The sequence below is a fragment of the Bubalus bubalis genome, chromosome 6 (assembly GCF_019923935.1).
Source record: "Bubalus bubalis isolate 160015118507 breed Murrah chromosome 6, NDDB_SH_1, whole genome shotgun sequence".
NCBI classification, from domain to species: Eukaryota; Metazoa; Chordata; class Mammalia; order Artiodactyla; family Bovidae; genus Bubalus; species Bubalus bubalis.
The window spans coordinates 6,715,022-6,742,858 of NC_059162.1; the positions used below are offsets into that span (position 1 = coordinate 6,715,022).

At 41.6% G+C, this 27,837-nt stretch overlaps 1 protein-coding gene across 4 annotated transcripts in view; it reads right to left on the bottom strand.

Annotated features, from left to right (window-relative positions):
- Positions 1-27,837, bottom strand: part of DDR2 (discoidin domain receptor tyrosine kinase 2) — a 186,136-nt gene that overhangs the window by 53,582 nt on the left and 104,717 nt on the right. For all 4 annotated transcript variants that reach the window (XM_025287459.3, XM_025287456.3, XM_044944105.2 and 1 more), the window contains one exon: positions 18,806-18,914. In XM_025287459.3, the coding sequence (XP_025143244.1) occupies positions 18,806-18,887 (82 nt within the window). In that variant the 5' untranslated portion in view covers positions 18,888-18,914. The remainder of the gene's footprint in view (positions 1-18,805; positions 18,915-27,837) is intronic.

Here is a 27,837-nt window from a genome sequence, read left to right on the forward strand (position 1 = left end):
AAGAGTGCTAGAGTGTGTTGCCATTTCCTCCTCCAGGGCATCTTCCCAACCCAGGAATCAAACCAGAGTCTCCTGTATCGACAGGCTGATTCTTTACCACTGAGCCACCTAGGAAGCCCAGTTCACTCCTAGGTATTTGCCCAAAAGAAATAAAAGTGTATGTTCATACAAAGACTTAGGAGTGTACCTAAGAGCTTTATTTCCAATATGTAATTAAGATTGGGAAATGATCATATGTCATCAACAGGTAAAGGGATAAACACATCACAATGTACCCATGCAATGAAATACTACTCAGCAGTGCTGGGATTAGAATGAACCAAGTGAGAAGCCGAGGGTGCGAAATGTCAGGAGGCACTCAGTCCCAGGGTCATGGGAGTGCCAGAGATGCCTTTGCAGAGGGCAAGCGCCTGCTTCCACTTTGCACCCTAGGTCCCTCCTTTGCCTCACCCTAGTCCCAGCTCTACTACCCAGCAGGAACGAAAAAGGATGCTCCATCTATACATACTACAGCACAGATGACTTTCAACATATCTGCCTAGGGAGAGTATTGAAGAAGTCGGGCAAAAAAGAGTACATGTGATATGCTTCCATTTATACATAATTCTAGAAAATGAAAACAAGTCAATCCACAGTGACAGAAAGCCAATCAGTGGCTTCCTAGGGAAGGAAAGAGCAGGCAGGAGGAATTACAAAGGGGCACAAAGAAACTTTTGGCAGGAGTGGATATGGTCATTATCCTGATTATGGTGATGATTTCACAAGTCTATACACATATCAAAGCAGACCAAATCATGCATTTTTAATGTGCGTAGTCTACTGTATGTCAGTTATACATCAGTGAAGTTATTTTTCAAAAAGTAACCTCTGGAATGGGATAACACATTGAGATTTTATTTGTATATTTCCAAACCCCTTTTCAAAGCAGGTAGCCAGGCCTTCCTGTTCCTTCACCCCTTGGAAGATTTATGTTGACAGGGCAGAAATAAGAAAGAAACTGCTTGAAAACCAATGACTTCCTAGAAAGCCTGTGCTTGTTAAGGGACTGTAGCATGAAGTGGAGATGGCAGGAAGACAGGTGAGATTTCCCTAAGCGGGAAGGCGACAGAGGCAGGGAAGTCACAAGGCTAGAAGGAGCCAAACGCCTTTCCTAGAAGTTCCCTGGAGTGGCTGTACACTGTGAAAGAGAAAATGATTCCACACGAGCATTGTGTCCAAGGTTGGCACAGAAACAGCCAGACTGCTGTCCTTGGGAACATGGTGGGCTTGGAAAATAATGACATCCACTGTAATAATGACAAATGGAAGGCAAGAGGCCCTTCTGTGTGTATCACACCGAGCAAAGCTCCTGGATTCTTGTCTGACCCTAGGGAAAGGACGATTCTGGGCCAGCTAACTCTCCCAGAAATAGTATGATTAAGCAAAATCATATAGGCAGCTTTGGCAAGAAACAGCCATATACCCAACTGAAACTCTTCTGTGTTACTGTCCACTTCATTTTCCAAGTCAGATTTGAATCAAGAGATGAGCATGGGGATTTAGTTTTGCCTTTTCTTATCAAATGCATAATTTCTCCTTCAGAGGTGATTGGTTCCACAGATAATCATTATTCTAGACCCTTAAATGCAAATCTTAAGTGTAAATCTGGGAGTTTCACGAATATAGCATCAAATTCTCAAACTCTGAACTCTCCAGAATGAGAAATTGAAGGGAGGAGTAAGGATTAGGAAATTCTAATACAAGATGCCAGAGAGCCAAGATTACTAATGAGTGAGGTCAACATACATTTCAAAATCACTCACAGGGCATGGTCCTCTCTTCTGCTAGATTCCATCATTCAGCAAAAGTGGTACCCTGACTCCAGGTCTGCTCCGGCCCCCTGCTTGAAACTTCTTCTACATGTCGTTGGGTGTGCTAAATGTATTAATCTTTATCACCAGTGACTTAATGGCAAGGAAAGGCTTCTGGAGGTCTAGCCCACAATCTACATGCCCTAGTCCCATCTTCCAGAGTACTTGCCTGGGCATTCAGGACACAAGTGCGGTCACTTGTACTTTGCTTTCCCTTTGCAACTGTCCCTTGTGGGTATAATCCTCTCAGGGACCTCCTGGGGAAGGGGCTGAGCTGGCCAAGGCAGGTATTCCTGGCTCCTTTGGCCATCATCCATGTCACAGTGCCCTCAATTGCCATCTTGACCCCTAAAATACAATTCTTCACAGTCTGCAAAGTGCTGTCCAATTGCCTACCTCAGTTTACCCTTCCAATAACTCAGTATGATAGGCAGGGCATGTACTATTATTTTCAAATTATATATATGAGGAAACAAACTGAAGTCCCATGACTATTAAGCAGTAAGGGTTTGACTTGGATCACATTTCTGAGTCCCAACCCAAAGTTTGTCCCAGCGCACCAGACTGCGCCCTCTGCTTTAGCCAAAAGAGTGACTGGAGGCAAGCTGTCTCTCCCAAGACGCAAGCTGCTCAGCAGATCCGTAAGAGAGCTGCTCTCTGGCATTCCCCTCTGCCTTCTGAAACCAAAGCTTTGTTCCCAAAGCTAGTCCTATCCCCGCCAGCATGAAAATCTATTTGTTTGTGTATTGCTTTCCAAATCTGTGAGGTTTTTAATTCTTAGTTTTATTAACTTGCTCAATGATTTGGGGGGATTTCTGTGGTGTTACAGTAGCAAATAAAAGAGGCAGAGTCCTTTTGTCACAGAGTTTACATCCTAGGGTGGAAGAGAGGACAGTAAGCAAATAAGTATCTAATCTGAGAGAAGACGGTAAAGCTTGTGAAGAAAATCAAGTACAGGAAGGGAACGGGCGCTCTATTGCGTAAAAAGACCAGGAGGATCTCTGAGACAAGGCAACTGAACAGAGATCTCAATGAAGGAAGACATCAAACCAGGTGACGCCAGAGGGGAGCACGCTTCATGTAAAGGGATCAGGGAATGCAAGGATAGAGCATTTTTGGTTGGTTGAGTTAGAGCAAGGAGGTCAGTGTACCTGCAGTGGAAAGACTAGCCTAAGTTATTATGTAGTGTCCTCCTTTGGCCGTCTAATAAACTTGTATTCAACTAAAGCAAGCATTTTGGAGGGAGGATAGTACCAATTTCAATAAATTTCTCCTTCCTCTGATTTCTGACATTTCCAACATCTCTCTTATAGCAGTGGGCGCATACTGCTATGTAATACTTGTGTCTAGTCCTATCTCCCTATAGATGGCAAAGTTTTGGAGGGAAAAAATAAAAGGACTGTATCTTGTTCATTTTTCTTTTATTTCTCAGTGCACATCAGGGGAGAGAATAGTTGCTTTAAAACATTTATTGAAAACAGAAGGTAAACCTTTGAGATAGATATAGCTCAGGAATAAAAAGAAAGCTGAGTAAAATATTCTCCCTCCAAAACTCATTCCTGGGTCTTTTCCATTTCAGCCAACTCCATTATTCCAATGACTTGAGCCAAAAATCTTGAGGCCCATCTTTGACTCCTTTCACACTTCATATCCAGTCCATCAGCTGATAGGAACTTCTGTTAGCTACTCTAAAAATATTCCCATATCCCATCTACCTTTTGCAAATACTGTGCTACCAGTCTAGGCCAATTTACTGTCCTCTGTCACCATGAATAGAATAAGAATCTTCTACCTGGCCTCCCTTCATCCACCCTACCCTTCCCCATGTATCTACTACAATATAAATGAGAGCATGTAAATCTTCTGTTCAAAGCTCTCCATTAACTTCCCATCTCACTTGTAATGAAATTAAAAATCTTCACACATAGCCTGCCCCCTGACTGTCCTGAACCTCATCTCCACCCCACCCTTCCCATCAGCCACACTGGTCTCCTTGCTGATCTTCTCCTATGTTGTATGCTTCTTCTTCACAGATCTGCATTTACTGTTGAAGTATTTAATTTAATAACGTAATTACATTTACAGGGTGGAGGAAAGAGAAGTGGAATACCGTATTTCCCCTTTTTTCCCAAATGTGAATGTCCCTAAAATCTGAATGCATCTTGCAAGCAAATAGTGAGTCATGGTTCATCGGTGTTTTTCTTTCCTTAGAGGCACAGAAAGTAATGACACATCTTAGAGTCAGCAGTTTCTTAAATCTGATGAAATATGTAATAATAACATTCATTTAGAAGCACTTATCAAGCTTCAGGCAACAAGATAAGTGTTTTCTTACTTATTATTTCAGGTTTCCCAGTTATTACCCATTTTACTGGAAAGAATTTAAATAATTGCCCAAGACCTTTCATTGAGTAAATACTAACTCAGATTAGAATCTGGCTCTAGCGTCTGGGACAACACTAAACTTTACAACCTCTGAAAAGCAAATGATTTCAAGTTCATTCCTGGCTCCACCACTTAACCCATGTGGGATCTGAGCAAATGCCACAGCCTCTTTGGGTCTCAGTTTCCTCCTGTGGACAGCAAGGGAGTTAGAGCAGATGTTCGCTAAGGCAGTGGTTCCCAAAAGCCGGTCCATGGACCAATTGTTTAGAATTGCTCGGGAAGGTTCTAGAATACACACTTGTGAGCCTCTGCTTCTGAAGCTGAGCCCAGGAACCTGCACACTTCTAAAGTTTTCCCGGTGATTCTGCTGTGCAGACAGTCTTGGGAACCACTCTGCTCCCAGATCCCTCCCAGCTTGAACACCGGATGATCTGAGGCCATGCCGGACAGAAAGAGAAATCCATGTTCACAGTCCCACTGGGCTTTCATTCCTGGCTATCATGTATCTCTAGACACTGAGCTCTGAGTGTAATGAGAACTGTTTCCTGGAACATCTAAAGTAAACCAGAAATGGGGAAGGGGGGTCGCCTGGGGTGAATCATGATATTGTTGCAAATAACTTCCCCACCAAGGCATAACTTATCCTGAGAACAGCAAACAAGAGGTTTCAACGGAGCTGCTGCTGCTGTAGCTGCCTTCATGAAACATTTTGGTTCCATTATATTTCCTAGGTTCAGGGATCCTTTCAATTTTATGGTCTAACTAGAGTTGGACTGTGAAGAAGGCTGAGCACCGAAAAATTGATGCTTTTGAACTGTGGTGTTGGAGAAGACTCTTGAGAGTCCCTTAGACTGCAAGGAGATCCAACCAATCCATTTTAGAGGAGATCAGCCCTGGGTGTTCTTTGGAAGGAATGATGCTAAAGCTGAAACTCCAGTACTTTGGCCACCTCATGCGAAGAGTTGACTCATTGGAAAAGACTCTGATGCTGGGAGGGATGGGGGCAGGAGGAGAAGGGGACAACAGAGGATCAATGTGAGTGTGAGTGAACTCCAGGAGTTGGTGATGGACAGGGAGGCCTGGCGTGCTGCGATTCATGGGGTCGCAAAGAGTCGGACACGACTGAGCAACTGAACTGAACTGAAGTGAAACTTATATGGAAATATACCCTATTTAGCAGAGAGAGAGAAAACCTGAGATCCCACCTGGGATACTCTCCTTGGTACAAAGGAGTACCAACTCCCTTCGCCAAGGTTCTGGTCTCCTTGTCTACCACTGTGTTAGAGCTGTGGTCCTCTGAGCATGCTCCCAGATCCAGCAGCACCAGTATCACCCAGGAACATGTTAGAAATGCAAATTCTCAGTCCCTACCCCCATCCTACGGGGTCTGCAGATGGGGCCCAGCAAAGGATGGTCCCACAGCCATTGGCATTTATGCACAATCAAGTTCAATAATTAGAGGAACTGGGGGAGAAGATGAGGCTCCAGTTCTTCACATAAAAAATGCTAAATGTCTCAGAGCCCCCTCCTCCTCCTCCCCTCCAATCCTTCCATCACAAAAGAGTTTAAGCCCATTGTGTGTAGATAGCCGAGTGTCAACAACATTGACAAAAACTAGAAGGGCTCTCCCTGAGTCGGGGGAGAGGGGCAGCAGTCTCTGAACCTCTGCCTGGAAACTGATATAAACGTTTTGGAGAGGAAGAATTCAGGATAATAGGTGACATGTTATTTCTGCTAAGAGGCAATCAAGAAGTGCGATGTAAACTTGGCCGCTGAGAATCATCTGGTCCATCAGCAAATCCCTCAAATTTCTTGGTTTGGCCAAAAAGTTTATTCAGGTTTTTCCATAAGATGGTGTGAGGAAATTAACAAGATAGCGCCAGTCAGGCTCTCCCACCCCATGTTCTGTAAACAATGACTTTGCATGGTTATGTAATGGCTGAGATCATTTATAGCACTGCACATGTGTATCATGAGGTACTCGCTTGGCCGCGGGCTACTGTGTGCAGTTCACCTGTATGAGCTTCACCGTGAAAGCCCTGGCTGCTGCTGCACTGGGGCTGTGTTGGCGTGACAGCATGGTTATGTTAAATGTGGTTATGCTATGGTTATGTTATGGCTGCTGAGTCAGCCAGGAGAGACGCTGTGCTATGGCTGCCATGCCAGCCAGGAGAGAATAATTGTGTCTGCAGTTCCGACGGCTCCTTGAGCCTTTCTTCAGCTTCTTAGCTCACGCCTTGCCTATCCTGGGTTCAGCGAACAGTGCAAACGGTGTGAACAGTGAGACAGATGGTACAGAAAACTCAAATGAACTCTTTTGCCAGCCCAATGAAAGTGAAAGTGACAGTCGCTCAGTCGTGTCCAACTCTTTGCAAGCCCATGGGCTATATAGTCCATGGAATTCTCTAGGCCAGAATACTGGAGTGTGCAGCCTTTCCCTTCTCCAGGGGGTCTTTCCAACCCAGGTCGCCTGGCCCTGCATAGAAGTAGTGGGGAAGGGGAGAAATAGCTGAACTTAAAAAATTTGCCAGTCCAATACCTCCTGCAAATTTTTTAAGTTCAGCTATTTCTCCCCTTCCCCACTACTTCTATGCAGGGCCCAACTTCCACCACCTCATGCTTGGAATACTATAATGCCTTCTAGCTCTTCTTCCTGGCTGTTCTATTGTCCCTTCTCCATATAGTAGCACAAGTGAGCTTCCTGAAGCCTTATTCAAACATGAATATTCTAACAGCGTCTCATTCTTCTCAAGATAACGTGTCCCATGAGGCCTACATGATCAGGCCTCGGGTTACCTCTCTGGCCTAATCTTGTGCTATCCCAGATCTTTGCTCTCTATATCCCAGCACACTGGTCTTATTTCAACTTCACAAAGACACAAAGCATCTTCTAGCCTCCAGGTCTTTCTAAATATGATGTTTCCTTTGCCTGACACATTCTTCCTTTCCCCTCCTTTACTTCCTAAATCCTGCTCAGGCTCCAGCTCCCAGACCATCCCTCCATCAGGGAATTCCTCTGTGTCTTCAGCTCAATAAGAATTGTTTGCTACATGATCTTATAATGCACTACTTTTCCTTTATAGCACTTCTCACACTTTTAGAACAAATAACTGTTTAATTTTGGCCTCTCCATTGAACAGTACATGTCTTGAGGGCAAGCGTCCTATCTAGCTTTCTCTTTGTTGTCTCTCTGGTTTATGGTAGGGTGTCTGGCATTAACTGAGTCCTTAATAAATATATATAGGTAGAAAAACTAGTAAAAGAAGAATTTTGTATTGTGTTGTTTATTTTTGCAGAACTTAAAAACATGTTGATGTAAATCAAGCCAATATTATAAAGCAATCAATTAAGAATAAATAAATATGCAAAAATAATAAAATAAAATAAAATTTTTTTAAAGAAAGAAAAAAAAGGCCTAGGAAGTTAAAGAAGGATAACCCCTGTTGGTGACATTTAACCTGGCAGCAGATATCTGAGACTTCCTTAAAAGTCTGGGCCATTATAGGGCTTCCCTGGTGGCTCAGACAGTAAAGAATCTGCCTGCCAAGTGGGAGACCTGGGTTTGATCCCTGGCTTGGGAAGATTCTCTGAAGGAAGGTATGGCAATCCACTCCAGTATTCTTGCCTGGAGAATCCCCATGGATTGAGGAGCCTGGTGGGCTACAGTTCACAGGGTCACAAAGAGTTGGACATGACTGAGCAACTAACACACACACACATGTTTTTTTCATGAATTCATCAAGTTTGTTGTTGTTCAGTCGCTCAGTCATGCCTGACTCTTTGCGACCCTGTGGACTGTAGCCCACCAGGCTCCTCTGTCCATGGGATTTCCCAGGCAAGAATACTGGAGTGCATAGCCATTCCATTCTCCAGAGGATCTCCCTGACCCCGGGATTGAATGTGGGTCTCCTGCATTGCAGGCACACTCTTTACCATCTAACAGAGAAGCCTGACAAAACTATGGAAAACATTAAAACATGGTATGAGGATAAAAGTGATGGCAGGAAAAATTAGGACATTCATTTAGGGAGCAATCTTGACCTGAGATTTTCCATTTTACTGTGCTTATTTACCTCCTTACTGAAATTGTAAGCAATTTTGAAAATACTAATTATATCAGGTTTTTTCTTTCCCTCCTCACCACCTACAAACAGAGTACCATTAGATGCTCACCATGCATTTAGCAATTAAATAAATAAAGAAAGAGATAGAGTGGTGGGTAGATGGATGGAAGGATGAATTCAAGGATGGATAAATGAAGAGTGTGATCTTAACAACATGTTGAATTGTTTAGAGCAGGTGCTACAACTGATCTGCCCCAGAACCTCTCAAAATGCCTGGCCATAAAAGGCACTCGGCTCATGTTTGCTGAGAAAATACCCTGATAGCAGCATTTCCCTGATGAGGGTCAGGGTTTGTCACAGGGAGCGCCCTCTTGTTGCCAATTCACAACAATCTCTAGAGGACAGTGCTGCAAGAGTGCTTTGTGGGCATTTGCATGAGAGGATGGGGAAACAATGGAAACAGTAAGAAACGTACTGTCTTAACAATAAAGAGACTTTATTTTGGGGGGCTCCAAAATCACTGAAGATGGTGACTGCAGCCATGAAATTAAAAGGCGCTTGTCCCTTGGAAGAAAAGCCATGACCAACCTAGACAACATATTAAAAAGCAGAGATATTACTTTGCAGACAAATGTTCATCTAATCAAAGCTATGGTTTTTCCAGTAGTCGTGTATGGATGTGAGAGATGGACCATAAAGAAAGCTGAGCACCAAAGAATTGATGCTTTTGAACTGTGGTGTTGGAGAAGACTCTTGAGAGTCACTTGGACAGCAAGGAGATCCAACCAGTCCATCCTAAAGGAAATCAGTCCTGGGTGCTCATTGGAAGGACTCAGGCTGAAGCTGAAACTCCAATACTTTGGCCACCTGATGTGAAGAACTGACTCATTGGAGAAGACCCTGATGCTGGGAAAGATTGAAGGCAGGAGGCAAAGGGGACGACAGAGCATGACATAGTTGGTTATCATCACCAACTCAATGGACATGATTTTGGGCAGGCTCTGGGAGTTGGTGATGGACAGGGGGGCCTGGCATGCTGCAGTCCATGGGGTCTCAAAGACTCAGACATGACTGCATGATTGAACTGAACTACATGAGAGAAAGAGAAGTTCTGACCAGATTATTAGTCAGTAGAAGATCCCCAACTCAAGCCAGAGTAAGACTCTGGGCTACAAGTATTACAAACCTTCTTCAGACAACGGAGCAGAGCTGTAGGTCTAGACATTGAGATCAATGAACATAGCATGAAGAAAGGGAGTTCAGAGATACAAGCCATCAAAGCAGCCGCTAGGCAAAGTTCCCTGATGAACTGCTCTTCCCAGGGGCCTCAGAGAAAGGACACAGGGAAGTAGACAAGCTGGTCTTGGATGGCCTTCCTCGTCCTAGTGGGTCTTTGGAACCAGGATAAGCCTTGTCCCTCAGCAACCAACGTGGCACTTCTCAGCAGTACCAATGTGGTTTTCCCATTGAATGTGCCTATTTTTGACAAACTCCTTCTGTGGAAGGGATCCCAGCCAATAGTGAAGACTCAGAATTGCCAAGTCGGCCCAAGTCCTAAATGTCAGGTCCCCTTCCTTTTCCCCCAAGCCCACTTCATTGTTAATCCAAGCCCACCCGTCTGTCTCTGAGCTTCACATTATGAAATATAAAGCACCAGGAAAAGGCAGAAAATCACAAAGGGAAGCAAGAGACCCTGAAGCAAAAAGGCATCACCTGATTTTGCCTGCTGAGTTGTCTTGGTGGTTGCCTACGCTTCCGTTACCCACCAATCTCCTGGACAGAGAAGCTAATTGACTTTTCCAGTTTCCCAGAGTGGAAAAGTACTGGCGCTGGCTGCTGCATGCCCGGGCAGCAAGGCGGTTCCTCCTGAGCTCTGGTAGGGGCTGGCAGGCAGGCTGAGGAGAAGCAGCTGCCACCAGGCCCCAGCTTCCAAGAATTATTTTCACACTGTGCTGCCAAAGTTGAGAGCCTGAAAGGGCTGCTTGTTTCATGATGTTTACCATCTCACTGTCAACTCCAGACCACAGGCTCTCCCCATCAATGAGTGTCCTATATGCAGCTTCCAGGAAAGCACACACACGGCACACAGGCTTGGGGCCACGGAGGGCTGACAGCTGGGCCTCTCTGGCACAGGGCAGGTAAGACTGGTGGGGGTGCGGCTCAGCTATTAGGGTCAACCAGGGGACCCAAGGCAGCTGATGACCTAAAGGAACATCTGCAATCATGAAACTTTAGAGTCAGGCCTTCAAGAAATCAATCCTTCCAATGGCTCCATGTTAAATATCAGAACCTCTGAGGCTCAGAAAGGTGAATTGACTTACTCAAGGATGAACAGCTGATTAAGGTAATGAGGACTGAAATTCAAATCTGATCCCTGGTTCCTCTTTCTTCAAGCTCAGGCTACCATGACCTAGTTTTTCCAGCTCCAGAGAGGACAAGGTGGTCTAATTAAAGAAGCTGTCATTTGGGCCCCTTCTCTCCAGAAACCCTACTGAGCAGACTGCTTCAGACATGTTCACTGTGCAAGTAAATATCTACATACTGGGATCTTGCTAGGTGCCAAGGAAACTTTTCTGGGTTCCTTTAAGTACAATGAGGCTATTTTGCCAAGACCTCTTTTGCCCAAGTCGAAATTTCCCTTAAGAACAACCCTTTAGAATTTCAGTTTTCCTAAAAGCCTAAAATGCTCTTCAGAAACAATTATTGCAGAGCTCCAGAAGAGGAGTCCCCAAGCTGTACTGGATTTCCGGGTACTGAGATAAGGATTGGATAAGGTATGATAGACTTCCTGGTTAACAAAGTCAGTGAAAGCCTCCTGCTAAAATGGTGTGTGTCCTTTCCCTCAACAAGGAGGTAAGTTGAGACAGCTGGGTAGCCATGAGCGAGGAGTTGAGAATAAAGTCGTGGCATAGTTTGGAATCAAAAGAGGCCTATGCTTAATACTTGATTCTGCCATTTCCAAATTGGGGGACCTCAAGACAAGTTACTAAGCCTCTTTGAACCTCCACTTCCTCATCTTAAATAATCCTGCCAAGCAAGGTTGTTGCAGAGATGTAATGTACAAGGAACTTAACAATTCCTTGAAGGCAATAGGGTTCAATAAATGATATCCAGAAGGAGAGGGGATCATTCATTTTAAATATTACGTTCACTCTTTCTTAAGCAATTTAGAGGTTTTATGGCTTTAGGAAGATTAATTAAGCTTTCAGCCTCTCAGTTTTACAGTAATAACAGTACTTGTTTACGAGAAAATACGAGTTATATATGTCAAGTAGTTAGTAATGTTTATAGCAGAGTAATGCTTAGAACAGTAACATTTAATGAAGGGTAGGTGTTATTGACTTTTTAAACTATTTTTACTCTGACTCATTCTAAAAATAATTGGAACTGGCTTCCAAAATTGTACAATATACTAAGTAAATAAACAAACAAATAAGTGTAGAAATGCAGGTATGGGGAAAGAGAATAAGGACATTAAGGTAAGCTGGAGCTAAGGTTAATACCCAAAATATAATCAATATTACATTTGGTTCTATACACTTTGCTGGTGATGGGCCTCAAATTTGTCTCCAAGCTTCCTACTAACCAATTCAAAAAGCATGGCATAATCAGTTAACGTGAATCACAGCAGTAGCAAGGTAAAAGTTAACTTTTTATTTTTGTTCCCAGGTGGGATGAAGTAGCTTATAGTAACCAACACTCCCCCTGAAGATAACTGGAAGAACTAGATAAAATCTATAAATCTGTTCACAGCCATTCGATTGCTGCTGACATGGTGAGAGCAGAGGAACTGAAGCTTCAGAGAAGGGAGACTGAGGAGCAGCATCGCCTCTGCAGTCATATGTAGCCACTTGCCAATTGCAAGGGGCAGAAGCAAGAGGCTGACCCTGGGCTTTGCACTGGTACAGGGTCACTGGAGGATAAAATACCAGAGTTTTTTGAAAGAGGCCTGGGATCCTTCTAGCAGGCAGCATTTTTCTTGTCCAGCACATTTTCCAAATGCTGGGGTTGTATAAGAGAGGCAGTGTAAAAACCTAAGGAGAAACCCTCTGAAAAGCTGAGCTGAGTATTTGAATCTGATAAAGATTAGAGTTCAGGACCCACCAGGAAGAGAGGCCACATGAAAACATGGGAGTTTTTAAAAAGCACTGAATGACCAAGAATCCAAGTTTAAACCCTACCAATTGCCCAAAGTGAAGATAGTCTACCCTACTATATAGAGGCAGATCCAACTGCTTTCACCATTAACCACTCTGGACTTTGGGTTCACATCCTCTTAAGAAAATCAAAGGCCCAAACACATTTCTAAAGAGAAGACCACCCAAGCCTCAGAGAACTGGGACGAGCCAGTTTTCTACCTATATGTAGGGCATCTTAGTGGTCATAAATGTAGAAAAAAGTCTTTAAATTTACCGCAATATTTGTAAATTTCTTACTCTTGGCACTTCAAGAGAGGAATTCAGATTCATCGTCATAAGAGAAATTAAGGATTAATTTTACTTAATGAAGAAACAAAAAGAGTAACCAGAGATTTATCATGTCATTACTGCTATTATCACTAGTAGTAATAATAAGAGCAGTAGAAGTAGTATTTGTATAGTAGGAGGAGAGGCATCCATTACTATTAAGCAAGTTACTCAATAAGAAGCTATAAAAAGTCCTAAATATTGGTTTAACCTAGTTAGAACAAACAAATATTGTAGCTTTCTCAATGTGGTTTTAGCCTATCCCCATATCCAGGGATTCTCCTATGCCAAGATGAAGCATTTCTTAAATTAGCAATACTTATGCATACAAGATACTCTTCATTGTTAGATCTTATAGTTTGACTATAGCTTACAGCATTCAAAAGATTAAGTCTGAATCCTTCCCTTGAAATGTCAAGAGCAATACAAATTTGGGTAAATGTAAGCACATTTTTCTTTATTTATAGCCACTAAAATGCTCTGCCCTTAGACCAGAGGAGAGGGAATCTAGGCTTTTAGGAATAAGCTCAGAGGCTACTCTACCTCTGCAAGGAAGAAGGCTCTTAAAGCCCTCGGACACCAGGGGCTGGACCTCATTACTGCATATTAGTAGCTGCAGTTGAAGGAACTTCAGTCTGTCATCCTTCTACCTAACACCCTCATCGTTAAAAAGAATGATATTCTTATGTCTTCTTCTCAGCTTCTGAACATCTTTGTGAGCTCAAGCCTCTCATGGCATAATTTAGATCCATTTTTGTAGAAAAATACAGAGAAGAAAGGGAGCTTCTCAATGTCCTTTCTTTCCTGCCTTCTTTTTACTCCTCAAACACTTACTGATTGCCTCTACAAGCCAAGCACTATGATAGGGGTCCATCATGAGGACCCAGGAGATCAACACAGCACCAAATAAGACAATGGCCCAAGTCATTAACATCTGTGAAGCAGGGAAAAAAGAAGTTGCATACTTTTTAGCAACTCATCGCCTTCCACTTAAGCCCCTCAAAAACCCTCATTGTTTTGAATGTCTTAACTTTTGCCTTACTTTACTGTGTATGTGTCCAAACCACTGAAAAATTCTGGGAGGCCTATCTTACCACATCCATGCTCTTCAGAGGCCTATTGGCTAAGACCAAGAGCTAAGTCAACAATCACACTATTCTCCCCAGGGGAAACAACAACAAAAAAAAAATACACTGTGATGGATATGCTCAGCCTGGGCACAGGGCCCTGCATCCCTCGGAGTTGGGATGGCCAGAGTTCAGGGTTGTTAGAACCCCTATTCCCCAAAGGTAACATGAGTCTCTCTTGGAGACCACGAGGGATCATAATAGTTACTCAGATCTGATCAGATCAGTCGCTCAGTCGTGTCTGACTCTTTGTGACCCCATGAAACGCAGCACGCCAGGCCTCCCTGTCCATCACCAACTCCCAGAGTTCACTGAGACTCACGTCCATCGAGTCAGTGATGCCATCCAGCCATCTCATCCTCTGTCATCCCCTTCTCCTCCTGCCCCCAATCCCTCCCAGCATTACTAATGAACTCTTTTTCTCTTTCCTCCTCCATCACCAGCTTGAAAGAAACTGTTGTTTTACAGTTTGCATTATTTTCATTTCCTTCTCTTCCAAAAGTGACAAGTCACAACCCTTGATATTTGCATATAACTTTCCAGAGCCCATTGACTTCCATTATCTCATTTGGTCCCCCTATTGTAACCCCATGAAGGGCAGAAAGCAGACTTTATTCTTCCTATTTTATAAGTGAGCAAAGTAAGGTGAAGAAATCTAGCTAAAGTCACAAAGGAGATAGTGCCAGAGCTGAAACTCGAATCTCAGTTAAGTTCAGTCTCTCAGTCGTGTCTGACTCTTTGCGACCCCATGAATTGCAGCACGCCAGGCCTCCCTGTCCATCACCAACTCCCGGAGTTCACTCAGACTCACGTCCATCGAGTCAGTGATGTCATCCAGTCATCTCATCCTCTGTCGTCCCCTTCTCCTCCTGCCCCCAATCCCTCCCAACATCAGAGTCTTTTCCAATGAGTCAACTCTTCACATGAGGTGGCCAAAGTACTGGAGTTTCAGCTTTAGCATCATTCCTTCCAAAGAAATCCCAGGGCTGATCTCCTTTAGAACGGACTGGTTGGATCTCCTCTCAATTACCATCATCTCTTCACCATCTATGTTGCCATCACACTCTTTTGTCAGCACATACTCTCCATACTGTTTGTAGTGTGACATCAGGGTCAAGAAGAACCACCAATTTAGGGAACAATCTGGAAAGAGGGCCCAGAGAAGCTTATTGCTTGTTTGAGTTTTAGATTGCCCTGATTCCTGATTTGTTGAAATCTTAAAGCAAAAGGAACATGCATCCTGGGAGGAAGGACATAGCATGGCATTTTGTTATCACTGGGCGAAGGCAAAGCCTTTGATTGGGAAACACTTGGCATATACCAAGGATCCCAAAGTCATATGGTTCCTGCTTTGGGTACTAACTTAACATCACGTTTGCCCTATTACTCCTCAGTGACAACCATCTCCACCCTCTTGTTTTTCTATTTGTGGTTATATGTCTTTATTCCATGTTCTCCCTTTCTCTTTTTACCCAACCTGGAGAATTTCTTTTTCTCTGGATCACTCTCAGCCTTCACCGTCTCTGCCAGCATGACATTAGAGACTTGATGTGATTGGTTAGCACACATTCAGTGAGGCTAACTCTCCAGGAGGCAGCAGAGCACAGAGGTCAAGAACATGCTGCCTGGAGGTGGATCACATCCCAGGTCTGCCACTTGGCTAGGTCTATAACCTTGAGTGAGTTACCTAATGTCTCTGGGCCTCAATTTCCCCTCTGTGAAACTGGAATAACAATGCCACCTAATTCCTAAGGTGCTTCTGAAGACTAAATTTTCTGATAGAATGGTACCAGGAATATATTAAGTGCTTATTAAATATTAGCTGGTACTCTTCTTTGAAATTTGCATCTTTTTTTTCTCCACTTGGCATAACTAGAGTGCTTAAGGGGCAAATGAGTTTCTGATATCCCCCAAGAAAGATCTTTTACTGGCAGGAAGGATACCAGAGGCCACCCTCAGGCTAGATTTGACAAAAACATATTGATACAAGGAAGAAAAAGCCAATCTGGGCAGCTTCTAGCATTGCTCATTGAAGAGAAATTCAATCCGGGAGGTCCCTTTCCAAGGCCCTTCTCAAGCCATACACACACACATACAAACATACACACAGCCTTAGTACCTCAGGCCTGGGTTCAGAAACCTAGAACTAGCACCACGTTCTCATTAGCAGTTGAGATCCCATAAATCCTCTCAGCACATCTCTGGGGGAATGAATGATGAGAACCCAGGGAAATAAAAATGATTTTCCGGTGTGGAAATGTGTATAGGTAAAGTTGGTGATGGACAGGGAGGCCTGGCGTGCTGCGATTCATGGGGTCACAAAGAGTCGGACACAACTGGGCGACTGAACTGAACTGAAAGTAGCTGTATGAACTTTGGTGGGAGACAGGAAGTTGGGAGAAGGGGACAGTTGTGCAGAAGGCAACCAGAGCATCTCCAGCACTTAGGCTTCTTTGCCAGGGTGAGCTGGTCCCCAGGGCCTTCTAACTCTAGCTTTTCTTGGTGAGTGTGCTAACAAAACCAAGGTTCCAAGAGCTCTGTGGGAACCTGTTGTCTTGCCCAGTTCCTTGGATTCAGGCTGTCCCTCAAACCCAAATTACCTCTCATCCCTATAAATGTACATCAGAAGTCACAAAAAGGAAACCATAAAGCTGTCCAGCTATACATGATCATTAGAGAAAGACTGTTTCCTCAAGTGGCCTCCAAAGGGGTGGGTAGTCTGATGGAAGGAACCTGGGCCTGGGAGTCAGGAGTGGTGGTCCCTGCTTTACCATTAACTGTGTGTGTTGTCATGGGCAAACCACCAAATCACTCACCCTCTTTGACAACCAGTTCCTTTATCTATAAAATGAGGAAGAAGGACTTAAATATCTCTAAGATTCATTGCAACATGACTAGCCTAGGATTTCAAGTCCCTAGACCTTAAGAGCTCACTGGATGTAGGATTGATGCTACAAAGAATAAAACCACAAAGATGAACTGAAAGTCAATTTGGAGCCAGTAGGAAGAGAACACTCTGAATCTCAGATCCTTAATGTCTTTGTTCCTCCAAACATTTTAGATACCAAAGGAGGACTCCACCACCCCAAGACTCTAAACCGCTAGCAAGTTGCCTGCTTCTTATGAGGGGAAAATCCAGGATTGAAATGGGAAGTCCCACCATGTGCTCTGGCTCTGTACCATGGATCCTAAATACCTAGATTGCCTGTTGGCAAGAAGGGGTGTTCTCCCTTTTCCAAGCACAAGTAGTTGTCACAGGCCAAGTCAGGAGAGTGGGGCTGACTGCCCTGTGCTCTCCACACTCAGCAGTTATTTAGTTGGCTGGGTGAGTCCTCAGGACTAACAGACTCTCAGTGAAGTTTTCAGGACAACCAGGTTGGTTCTACAACTTCCCCCTCCCTGAAATTCCACCAGGTTCTGGACCCCCCAGTGGCAATCAAGACACTGGTTTTATACATTCTGGAGGAGGATCAGACAAATTCAGTAGCCATGAGTATTCATATACTTCATATGGAGTCTAGAGATGTCCCTTTCCCATGGAGGCAGACTAGGTTGGGGCATGATTTCTAGATGCAACTTCTTACTAAGAAGCATTTTAGGGTTTACATCTTTAAGGTATTCATCAGCTATCTTCTATGTGCTTAGACTAAGGGACACGATTCCTCTGAAGTTCTGACTTTAGATTCCTGAGCCTGGGAAGTGGCAGGGAGTTGGGGACAAATGGTCCTTCTTGTGAAAAACAGCCGTGCAAGTTCAAGGACCCTGTTTCCAAGCCCAAAGTCTATCAGTGTCTTCCAAAATGGGCAGTAAAGCTCTTACACCACTAAATTATAGTAAGTTTGTGACAAAAGGTTTCATAGCTTATCTACTCCAACTTTATTTTACTGCTGGTGAAAGGATGAAAGAAGTACAAAGAGAAGTATATGACTATTGTCATGTTACTAACTTAAGACCAAGTAGAAGGCAACTAGACTTCAACTAGGTGAGAGGAACACAAAGCAAAAAACAAAAGAATGGTGTCAAAGTTCAGGTCTGAGATGCACTCACTAAGCTTATTACAAAGAAGTAACAAGGCTTTGGACCATGAGATCTCAGCAAACATGACTGAAGCGCTGGTTTGAAAAATGCTACACATTTCCCTCTCTGCTTTGCTGCTATGCAATTTCCATTAAAAGCTGTCTACATTAGTGGTGCTAGAGGAGAGCACAGCGAAGCTGCCCCAGCTGTCAGAGCCAAGGCCATCCTCGATGAGTCAGCAAATGACCAGCTTACTCCCAGATATGTGCAGAAGGGACATCCAGAAGGGACCAGAAGAATAACCCCATTAAAACCAGACTAAATCACCAACTTTGCATATATTTAGTGGCATAACTATGGTAATAGACAATTGATACAATTGTATACTTCAATTTAAAGTATACACATAATTTTAAAAATTGGGAGAAGGGGACTAACATATCTATTTTTGAGCATGGCCACACCCTGTAGGAAAGAGAAACTGCCTGAGATCCTACAAGACCAGGGTCCCCAAAGCATAACATGACACCCAAGTTAAATATAGGCCTTAGCCAACCAAACATAACTGGGAAACCAACTTGCAGACATTCTCTAAGGCATCTGAAAATTTTCTCGTCTATTTCCCAGAAGATGCAGAAGCAAATGGTTGCTTCTTCCACCTCCCATTTTATTTTCTTTTTATTCCACCCAACTCCATGTAAGAAACACTTCAACACTATTCAGCATGTTACAGAGTATATTCGTTTCTATTTCTGCTATGGCCCTGTTTCACCATAGAGAAAGAAAGGAAGGAGGGACCTTTGGACCCCTCAGCAGTGCTTTTCTCAAGATGAACACTGAAGGGCTTGAGTGTTCACCTGGTCTTCCAGCATGGGGTTGAGCAATGGCAGTGTTACCTGGGTTAACCTGAGCTTTTGCAGAACTCAAGATAGGCAGCAGCAGGAGCAGCACCAAGGGCATTCTGGGAATCGGGATCATCTCAGGAGATGGTGCTGGAACTGGAGCCTTCAGGCCACCAACAATGCAAGACAAGAAGAAAGAGGAGAGGGAATGAGTGAAGCAGAAACCGTCAACACAAATGAACACAATTTACATAATTATCCTTGTGTTTTTACAGTGTTTATTTCTATATTTAGAATTTTAAATCATGAACTTTGATAGTTGAATGCAATACTGAATTGTCACAAAATATAAGAACTTTCAAACTCTGGGACATTCAGTAGTTAGGTAACATAAGAACTTTCAAACTCTATTAGATTATATTCTCATGGAATTAAAATTAGCAAAACTATAGGTGGGTAACAAAGTTTCAACAAGATAAATACCCAAATTGTGAACAGTGATAAATTAAAACTGACTTATACAATATTTTCATAATTTTGATATTTATTCCACTATTAAACCAAGAAAAACATTCAATGATGTTAACGTGTTTGCCTTTCAAAAGATGTCAGGTGAATATTTATCCTGATTTATTAGCTCTGGAATTGTACCTGAAGCTCAAGTTCCCCTAGAATAATCCATGTGGTTATGGATTAGAGTTGAGACATCAGTATGAACTCATATTTAGCTTAATAGGGATATAAATGGTTACACATGGAAATATTTATAGATGTTTACACACAGGTTAATACATATCCATATATCTATCTTCTTGTTATGAGAGTGCCTAGAAGCAGTGACACCCAATAGCAATGAGCAAACCTGATACCCAGATCTTGACTTCTTATACCATTCTCCAATAAAAGGAAGCAGGGGTCCTTGGAGAGACTGCTAATTTCAGGGCTGAGGCAGAAAATACGATTATCTTGGAGAATGTTTTAGTGCCCCAAGTTGAGAATATATACACACACAAGAATGATGGGGATATGGCAAGAGAACACAGAGCCAGCAGAAAGGGTCCCCATGGCCAAAGCTGAAGCAATTTACGCAACAAAATGGATAAAGTGGTATTGCATTATAACTCAAGACATAAGATAAATATTTACAAGCCATAAATAAATGATTGAATAAACAAATGGAGGAGAATAAACAAATTTTCTCATGCAAAAGAATTCTAAATAATTTATGTAGATACTCTCTGGTCTGTTGTCTTTCTCCCAAGAACCCATCACTCCAGCCTAATCATGAGAAACACATCAGACAAATCCCAATTGAGGGACATTCTACAAAATTCCTGCTACGTAATCCTCAAAATTGTCATGGTCACCCAAGACTAGAAAGTCTGAGAAACTGACACAGCTAAGAGGGATGAAGGAGTCATGATGTCTAAATGTAACACGTAACATCCTGGATGGGATCTGGGAACAGAAAAAGGACATTTGGAGAAAACTGAGGAAATCTGAATGAAGTGCAGACTTTAGTTAATAATAATGTGTCAATATTGGTTCATTCACTATGACATATTTACTATACTAATGTAAGATGGTCATAATAGGGGAAACTGGATAATGGGTAAATAGAAAATCTATGTACTCTTTGCAATGATCCCATAAATATAAAACTGTTCAAGAATAAAAACTTCATTTTAAAAAAGAAAGTTTCTTCCAGGTAACACTATTAGTCAACAAACACTGGATCCACTACTAGAAAACTGTATAATGTGAAATTATAAAGGGAGACAAAATCCCTTTAAGCTGGAGTGATCAGAGGAGGTTTCATGGGGAAATAAGCATCTGATCAGATTTTTAAAGGATGAATATGATTTTAATGGATAATAATGGGAATACAGTAAATAATAGACTGACATAGCTAAGAGGAAACAGGAGCTTTTTTTTGAGGAAACAGAAGCTTTCTATGATGTTTTCTAGGCAACAGAACTCTGAATCACCCCAAGTGGTTATATATATCAGTTCAGTTCAGTTCAGTCTCTCAGTCGTGTCTGACTCTTTGCAACCCCAGGAATCGCAGCATGCCAGGCCTCCCTGTCCATCACCAACTCCCGGAGTTCACTCAGACTCACGTCCATTGAGTCAGTGATGCCATCCAGCCACCTCATCCTCTGTCATCCCTTTCTCCTCCTGCCCCCAATCCCTCCCAGCATCAGAGTCTTTTCCAATGAGTCAACTCTTTGCATGAGGTGGCCAAAGTACTGGAGTTTCAGCTTTAGCATCATTCCTTCCAAAGAAATCCCAGGGCTGATCTCCTTCAAAATGGACTGGGTGGATCTCCTTGCAGTCCAAGGGACTCTCAAGAGTCTTCTCCAACACCACAGTTCAAAAGCATCAATTCTTCGGCGCTCAGCCTTCTTCACAGTCCAACTCTCACATCCATACATGACCACTGGAAAAACCATAGCCTTGACTAAACGGACCTTTGTTGGCAAAGTGATGTCTCTGCTTTTGAATATGCTATCTAGGTTGGTCATAACTTTCCTTCCAAGGAGTAAGTGTCTTTTAATTTCATGGCTGCAGTCACCATCTGCAGTGATTTTGGAGCCCCCCAAAATAAAGTCTGACACTGTTTCCACTGTTTCCCCATCTATTTCCCATGAAGTGATGGGACCAGATGCCATGATCTTTGTTTTCTGAATGTTGAGCTTTAAGCCAACTTTTTCACTCTCCTCTTTCACTTTCATCAAGAGGCTTTTTAGTTCCTCTTCACTTTCTGCCATCAGGGTGGTGTCATCTGCATATCTGAGGTTATTGATATTTCTCCCGGCAATCTTGATTCCAGCTTGTGTTTCTTCCAGTCCAGCGTTTCTCATGATGTACTCTGCATAGAAGTTAAATGAGCAGGGTGACAATATACAGCCTTGACGTACTCCTTTTCCTATTTGGAACCAGTCTGTTTTATATATATATACACATACACACACACACACACACACACACACACACACACATACATACAGATAGTTCTGACTGAAGAGGATAGAGCCAAAACTAATCAAACACAAAAAAACTAAAGTGGCCTGCTGGTAGGGGCCAGGGGAAAGTGATCCATAGCCACGATGACCATGGTTCTATGGCACAGATTTGGCTGAGAGCAAATATGTCTTGGTGCCTACGCACCGCCAGCAGCAGGAACACTGTGTTGCCACGAATGAGTCCACAAGCAAACATGCCCAGAAAAGAGGCACACAGGCAGACCTTGGAGACGTCGGGCTTGGCTGTAAACTAGAACTAATCCACGACCATGATTCAGGATGTCCTTCTACAAGTATCTTAGCTTTTGGGAGCAATGCCTTGTGTAGCTACCCTCTCTTAGCAGCTTTTGAAGAACAGTTCTCCAGTTCTCTTTCATGACACCTTCCTTGTGGATTATTGGCTATCACTTTCTCTCCTCCATAACCTTCCCCAGGATTCCTTCTTCAAGGATTGTCTCCTACACCTCATTCCCCTCACACATTGAATTTGTTTCTATTAAATCCTCCATAACATTGCTATAAAATTACCCATTTAATCATTAGCTGCAAATGGTTTGTTCTTGTATCCTCAAAAGAAAACATTATATCTTGTACAAAGTAGATGCTCAAAAATGGGTTTTAATTGAACTAAGCAGAACTTCAGTTCAGTTCAGTTGCTCAGTCATGTCCAACTCTTTGTGACCCCATGGACCGCAGCACACCAGGCCTCCCTGTCCATCACCAACTCCCAGAGTTTACTCAAACTCATCTCCATTGAGTCAGTGATGCTATCCAACCATCTCATCCTCTTGTCATCCCCTTCTCCTCCTACCTTCAATCTTTCCCAGCATCAGGGTCTTTTCAAATGAGTCAGCTCTTCACACCAGGTGGCCAAAGTATTGGAGTTTCAGCTTCAACATCAGTCCTTCCAATGAACACTCAGGACTGATCTCTTCTAGGATGGACTGGTTGGATCTTCCTGCAGTCCAAGGGACTCTCAAGAGTCTTCTCCAACACCACAGCTCAAAAGCATCGATTCTTCAGTGCTCAGCTTTCTTTATAGTCCAACTCTCACATCCATACATGACTACTGGAAAAACCATAGCCTTGATGAGATGGATCTTTGTTGGCAAAGTAATATCTCTGCTTTTTAATATGCTGTCTAGGTTGTTCATAACTTTCCTTCCAAGGATAAGCGTCTTTTAATTTGATGGCTGCAGTCACCATCTGCAGTGATTTTGGAACCCCCAAAAATAAAGTCAGCCACTGTTTCCACTGTTTCCCCATTTATTTGCCATAAAGTGATGGGACCAGATGCCATGATCTTCGTTTTCTGAATGTTGAGCTTTAAGCCAACTTTTTCACTCTCCTCTTTCACTTTCATCAAGAGGCTCTTTAGTTCTTCTTCACTTTCTGCCATAAGGGTCATGTCATCTGCATATCTAAGGTTATTGATATTTCTCCCAGCAATCTTGATTCCAGCTTTGGTTCATCCAGCCCAGCATTTCTCATGATGCACTCTGCATACAAGTTGTTCAAAAAGTATTGACTGAACTTTCTTTTGGAAAGTTTTACTTGGTTCAGCTTGTGAATCCCTAATACCAGTGACTATTTCAGCTTTGTTTGCTTAAATTAGGGTGCCTAGCAGGTAACAAACACAAAAGAACTATTAATAAACCTAGAAGTACTATACCACAGATACCTAACCTGTGCCAAGGACTATCTCATGTAATATTTACAGTCACTCTACCAGGTTTGTTTTCATCAATAAAGTAACTGAGCAGAAAGAAGTTAAAACTGATCTGTTTACACAACTGATAGGCATCAAAGCTCATGCAGGAAGCCAGGTCTGCATTCCTCCAAAATCTACTTAGGTTGCTTTGTTTCTGTTTGTTTTGTTTTTGTCTTTGTCATCATACTACACTCTCCTTTGATCTGACCTCTGCTACTTCACCAGAGCGACACTCCTGCTCAGCCTTTCCGCTTAGTTACATTCAGACTTCTTTCATTTCTTTCTTTTTTACCTTGCCTCCTTAGGACCTCTATTTAAAAGTTTCAGTCCTCTCTTTGATTCAAATCACCACCAAATGGTTATTTCTTCAGTGAAATATTCTCTTACCCTCTTGATTGCACATGCACTGAAAGCATCGTATAGTTGTTTTACATAGAAATGATCATAGTTTATAATCATATATCCATTGCTAGGGTTGTCTAATTAGTGCCTGCACCCCTATAAGCTTCTTGTTTATTTTATTCACCATTGCATTCCCAGCACTTATCAGAGTGCTGGATAAATAGTTGCAGAATGAATTAATGATTGTCTTAAGCCACATATTCAGTTGTTGTATCTGGCTAGTCCAGATTCCATACCTTAAAAGGAAGTATCCCCAAAACTTACTATAAACAGACATCACCCTTTTCTGCCTCTTTGAATGAATCTTTCTAAAGGTTCAAAATTTAAGCAATGTGACATGTGAATAAAACCCATAAACATACATGAAAGAATTTCAAGAAGATGGAAGGTCCCTCTCTACCCACTTCTTTGGTTAACAGTGCAAATTCCTTTGACAGAAATTTATTCAAACTTTAAAAATAAAAAGTTATTGGCCTTCATTCATTCAGCAACTATTTTCTGAAAGGTGCTGTTCTGGGTGCTAAAAAGGCAGAGAAGACTCCTGTTATCATGGTGCTTATAATATCCAAACTAGCAAATAAATAAGTAAGAAACCTAAAGAGATATTCATGCCATGAAGACAATAAAATCCAGTAATGTGATGGAGAATAAATGAGGGTCATTTCAGGTAAGATGATCAGGAAAGGCCTCCCTAAATATGAGATTGTCAAAGAAATAGATAAGTAGGACAATGAAGAGAATAGGCAATACTCATATACACAAGAAAAATATATATATAAGTGGGAACTTTCCATATAAGAAAAAGGGCATTTAGAATCAGTGAAAAGTTTCAGATGATTCAGTAGCTTTTTCAAAAACAAATAAAGGTATATTCATATCTTACACAAAAATAAAGAGTCCAAAATGTAAAAACAGAACAATCAAAGTATTTCTAGAAAATAGTGAGAATCTGCTGTGAGCAAGAGGAAAACCTACATAAATAAGACATAGAAAGCAAAATCTACAAATAAAAAGAATGATAATGTTTTCACCAAAGTTCAAAACATCTTTGAGATAAAAGGCATCATGAACTTAACAGACAAGCAACAGACCAAGAGAAATATTTGAAATTTTAGAACAAAACAATGTGTATGTATTTTTCTGGTATAAAGAGTCTCTATAAATCATTTTTTAAAGTGACTAGAAAAATGGGCGAAGTAAATAAAAAGCATTTAAAAGAGGAAACAATATAATACCAGTAAACATCTAAAGGCACTCCACCTCACTAGAATCAGAAAGACAAACAGCAGCATTTGAATACCAATTTTATCTGTCAGATTGGCAAAAATATAAAGTGTGAAGCGATGAAATTTGGCAATAGTGTGGAGAAACAGAGACATACTCTGCCACTGGGTTTATAAATCAGAAGATGATTTAAATCAAAACATGCAAATAGACTCTGATCTATACATTCCATGTATTATTTATCCTAGAGAAGATTTACATAGGTGCATAATGATGTAGCCACAAAGAAGTGCTTTGCATTTTTTTAAATTTTTATTTTTAATTGAATGATAATTACTTTACAATGTTGTGCTTGTTTCTGCCGTACGACAGTGTGAATCAGCTGTAAGTATACATATATCCTCCCCTGTGAGCCTCCTTCCCAATCCCCCATCTCACCCCTCTTTTTATTTTATCATGGTAAGAACAATTAATATAAGACCTACCCTTAACAAATTTTTAAGTGTATAACATATTATTATTGACTACATATTATTGTTGATTATATATGTAATATTATATCAGATCTCCAGAACTTACCTCACCTTGCTTAATTAAAACTGCATGCCCATTGATTAATAACTCTCCATTTACCGCCCCCCCCTTGAAAGTGAAAATCTTAGTCACTCAGTCATGTCCAACTCTGTGACCCCATGGACTGTAGCCTGCCAAGCTCCTCTGTCCATGGAATTCTCCAGGCAAGAATACTGGAATGGGCAGCCATTCCCTTCTCCAGGGAATCGTCCCAACCCAGGGATCAAACCCAGCTACATTGCAGGCAGAGTCTTTACCGTCTGAGCCATCAGAGAAGCCAACCTCTCCCCTTAGTCTCTGGCAACCACCATCTCACTCTTTCATTCTATGAATTTCACTATTTGGGATACCTAATTTAAATGGAATCATGCACTACTTTTTCTGTGACTGATTTTTTTCCCTTAACAAAATGTCCTCAAAGCTCATTCATGCTGTTGCATATTGCAAAATTTGCTTCTTTTTTTAAAGCTCAATATATTTCATTGCATGTATAAGCCACATTTTCTTCATCAATTTATTTGTCAATGGACATTTAGGGTGTTTCCACATCTAGGCTATTGTGAATACAAAGAACATGGGGAATGCTAGTGTCTTCAAGATCTTGATTTTAATTATTTTGGATAAATACCCAGAAGTGGGGTTACTGGGTCATGTGGTAGTTCTATATTTAATTTAGAGGAATCTCCATACAATTTTCCATAAATGCTGTGGCCAACTGATCTCAAGAAGGATGCAAAGAATATATAATGTGGAAAATGAGTCTCTTAAACAAATACTGTTAAGAAAACTATGTACTCACAAGCAAAAGAATGAAATTGGACCCTTATCTTACACTATACACAAAAATCAACTCAAAGTAGGTTAAAGACTTAAATGTAAGATCTGAAACTTTAAAACTTATAGAAGAAAACATAGAGGAAAAGCTTCATGATAGTGGTCTTGGCAATGACGACGTAGATATGATACCAAAAGCACAAGCAGAAAAAAGCAAACATAAAGAAGTGAAACTACATTGACCCAAAAAGCACAGCAAAGGAAACAATCAACGGATGAAAAGGCAACCTACAGAATAGGAGAAACTGTAAACCATATATCCAACAAGCAACTAACACACAAAATAGCTAAGTAACTCATACAACTTAATGGCAAAAAAATAAAATAAAATTCCACTAATAAAATCCTTGAAAATGGGCTAAGGAATTGAATGGACATGTCTCCAGTTAAGACATACAAATGGTCAAGAGATATACAAAAAATGCTCAACCTTGCTAGCCATCAGGAAATACAAATCAAAACCACAGTAAGAAACCAACCCCATATCTGTCAGGATGGCTATTATCAAAAATGAATAAATGAAAGACAATTGTAGACAAAGAGTGTGGAGAAACTGAAATCCTTGAACATGTGGGTACAACAATTTTTTTAAGTACCAAAACTTGGAAATTTTCTACCAATAAGGGAGTGCTAGAAACTATGACATATTTCTGCTATGAAATAATAGTCAATAGTTTAAAAGTATGAGTTAGAACCATATGTAGTTACATGGTTAGATGTCCATGACATGGTTTTAGGTGAATTAACAGTATTTAAGACATATATAAACACGCTGTATATTTCTATGGATATAAAAACAGACTTACATGCATATATACATAAAAGATCTAGAAAGTTAAACGCCATCAATCTAGGGGTCACTTGAGTGCTAAAATAGGCTAGTACATGAGTACAGAGCAAGGAATCTTGGAAGGCAAGTGCTGATAATAACAATTCCCTCAGAGATTGTAGTGTCTGGCATTAGAGATTGGAAATGAAGATCAAAAGGAAACTTTAGTCTTATTTGTGATGTTTTGATTTTAACAAAATATGCCCCCTGTTAATGTCATTCATATTTATTTCTCTGACAAAAGAAAAATATTCCTTGGGGCAGTCTATCAGAACCTTGGGGGTGCTAACCAACCAACCATGCGTATCCAACAAGGTGTGGGGTGACCTATCTTATGTTTTGAGAATCACTTGAGGTATTGAGAGATATTATTTATTTATTATTTATCTTGTAGATAGAGAAGAAAAACCAGTTCAGAATTGCTACTTAAACCTTTCTCTATCTTTCTCTTTTTAGAACTTACAAATGAATAATCATCAAGCCTTAC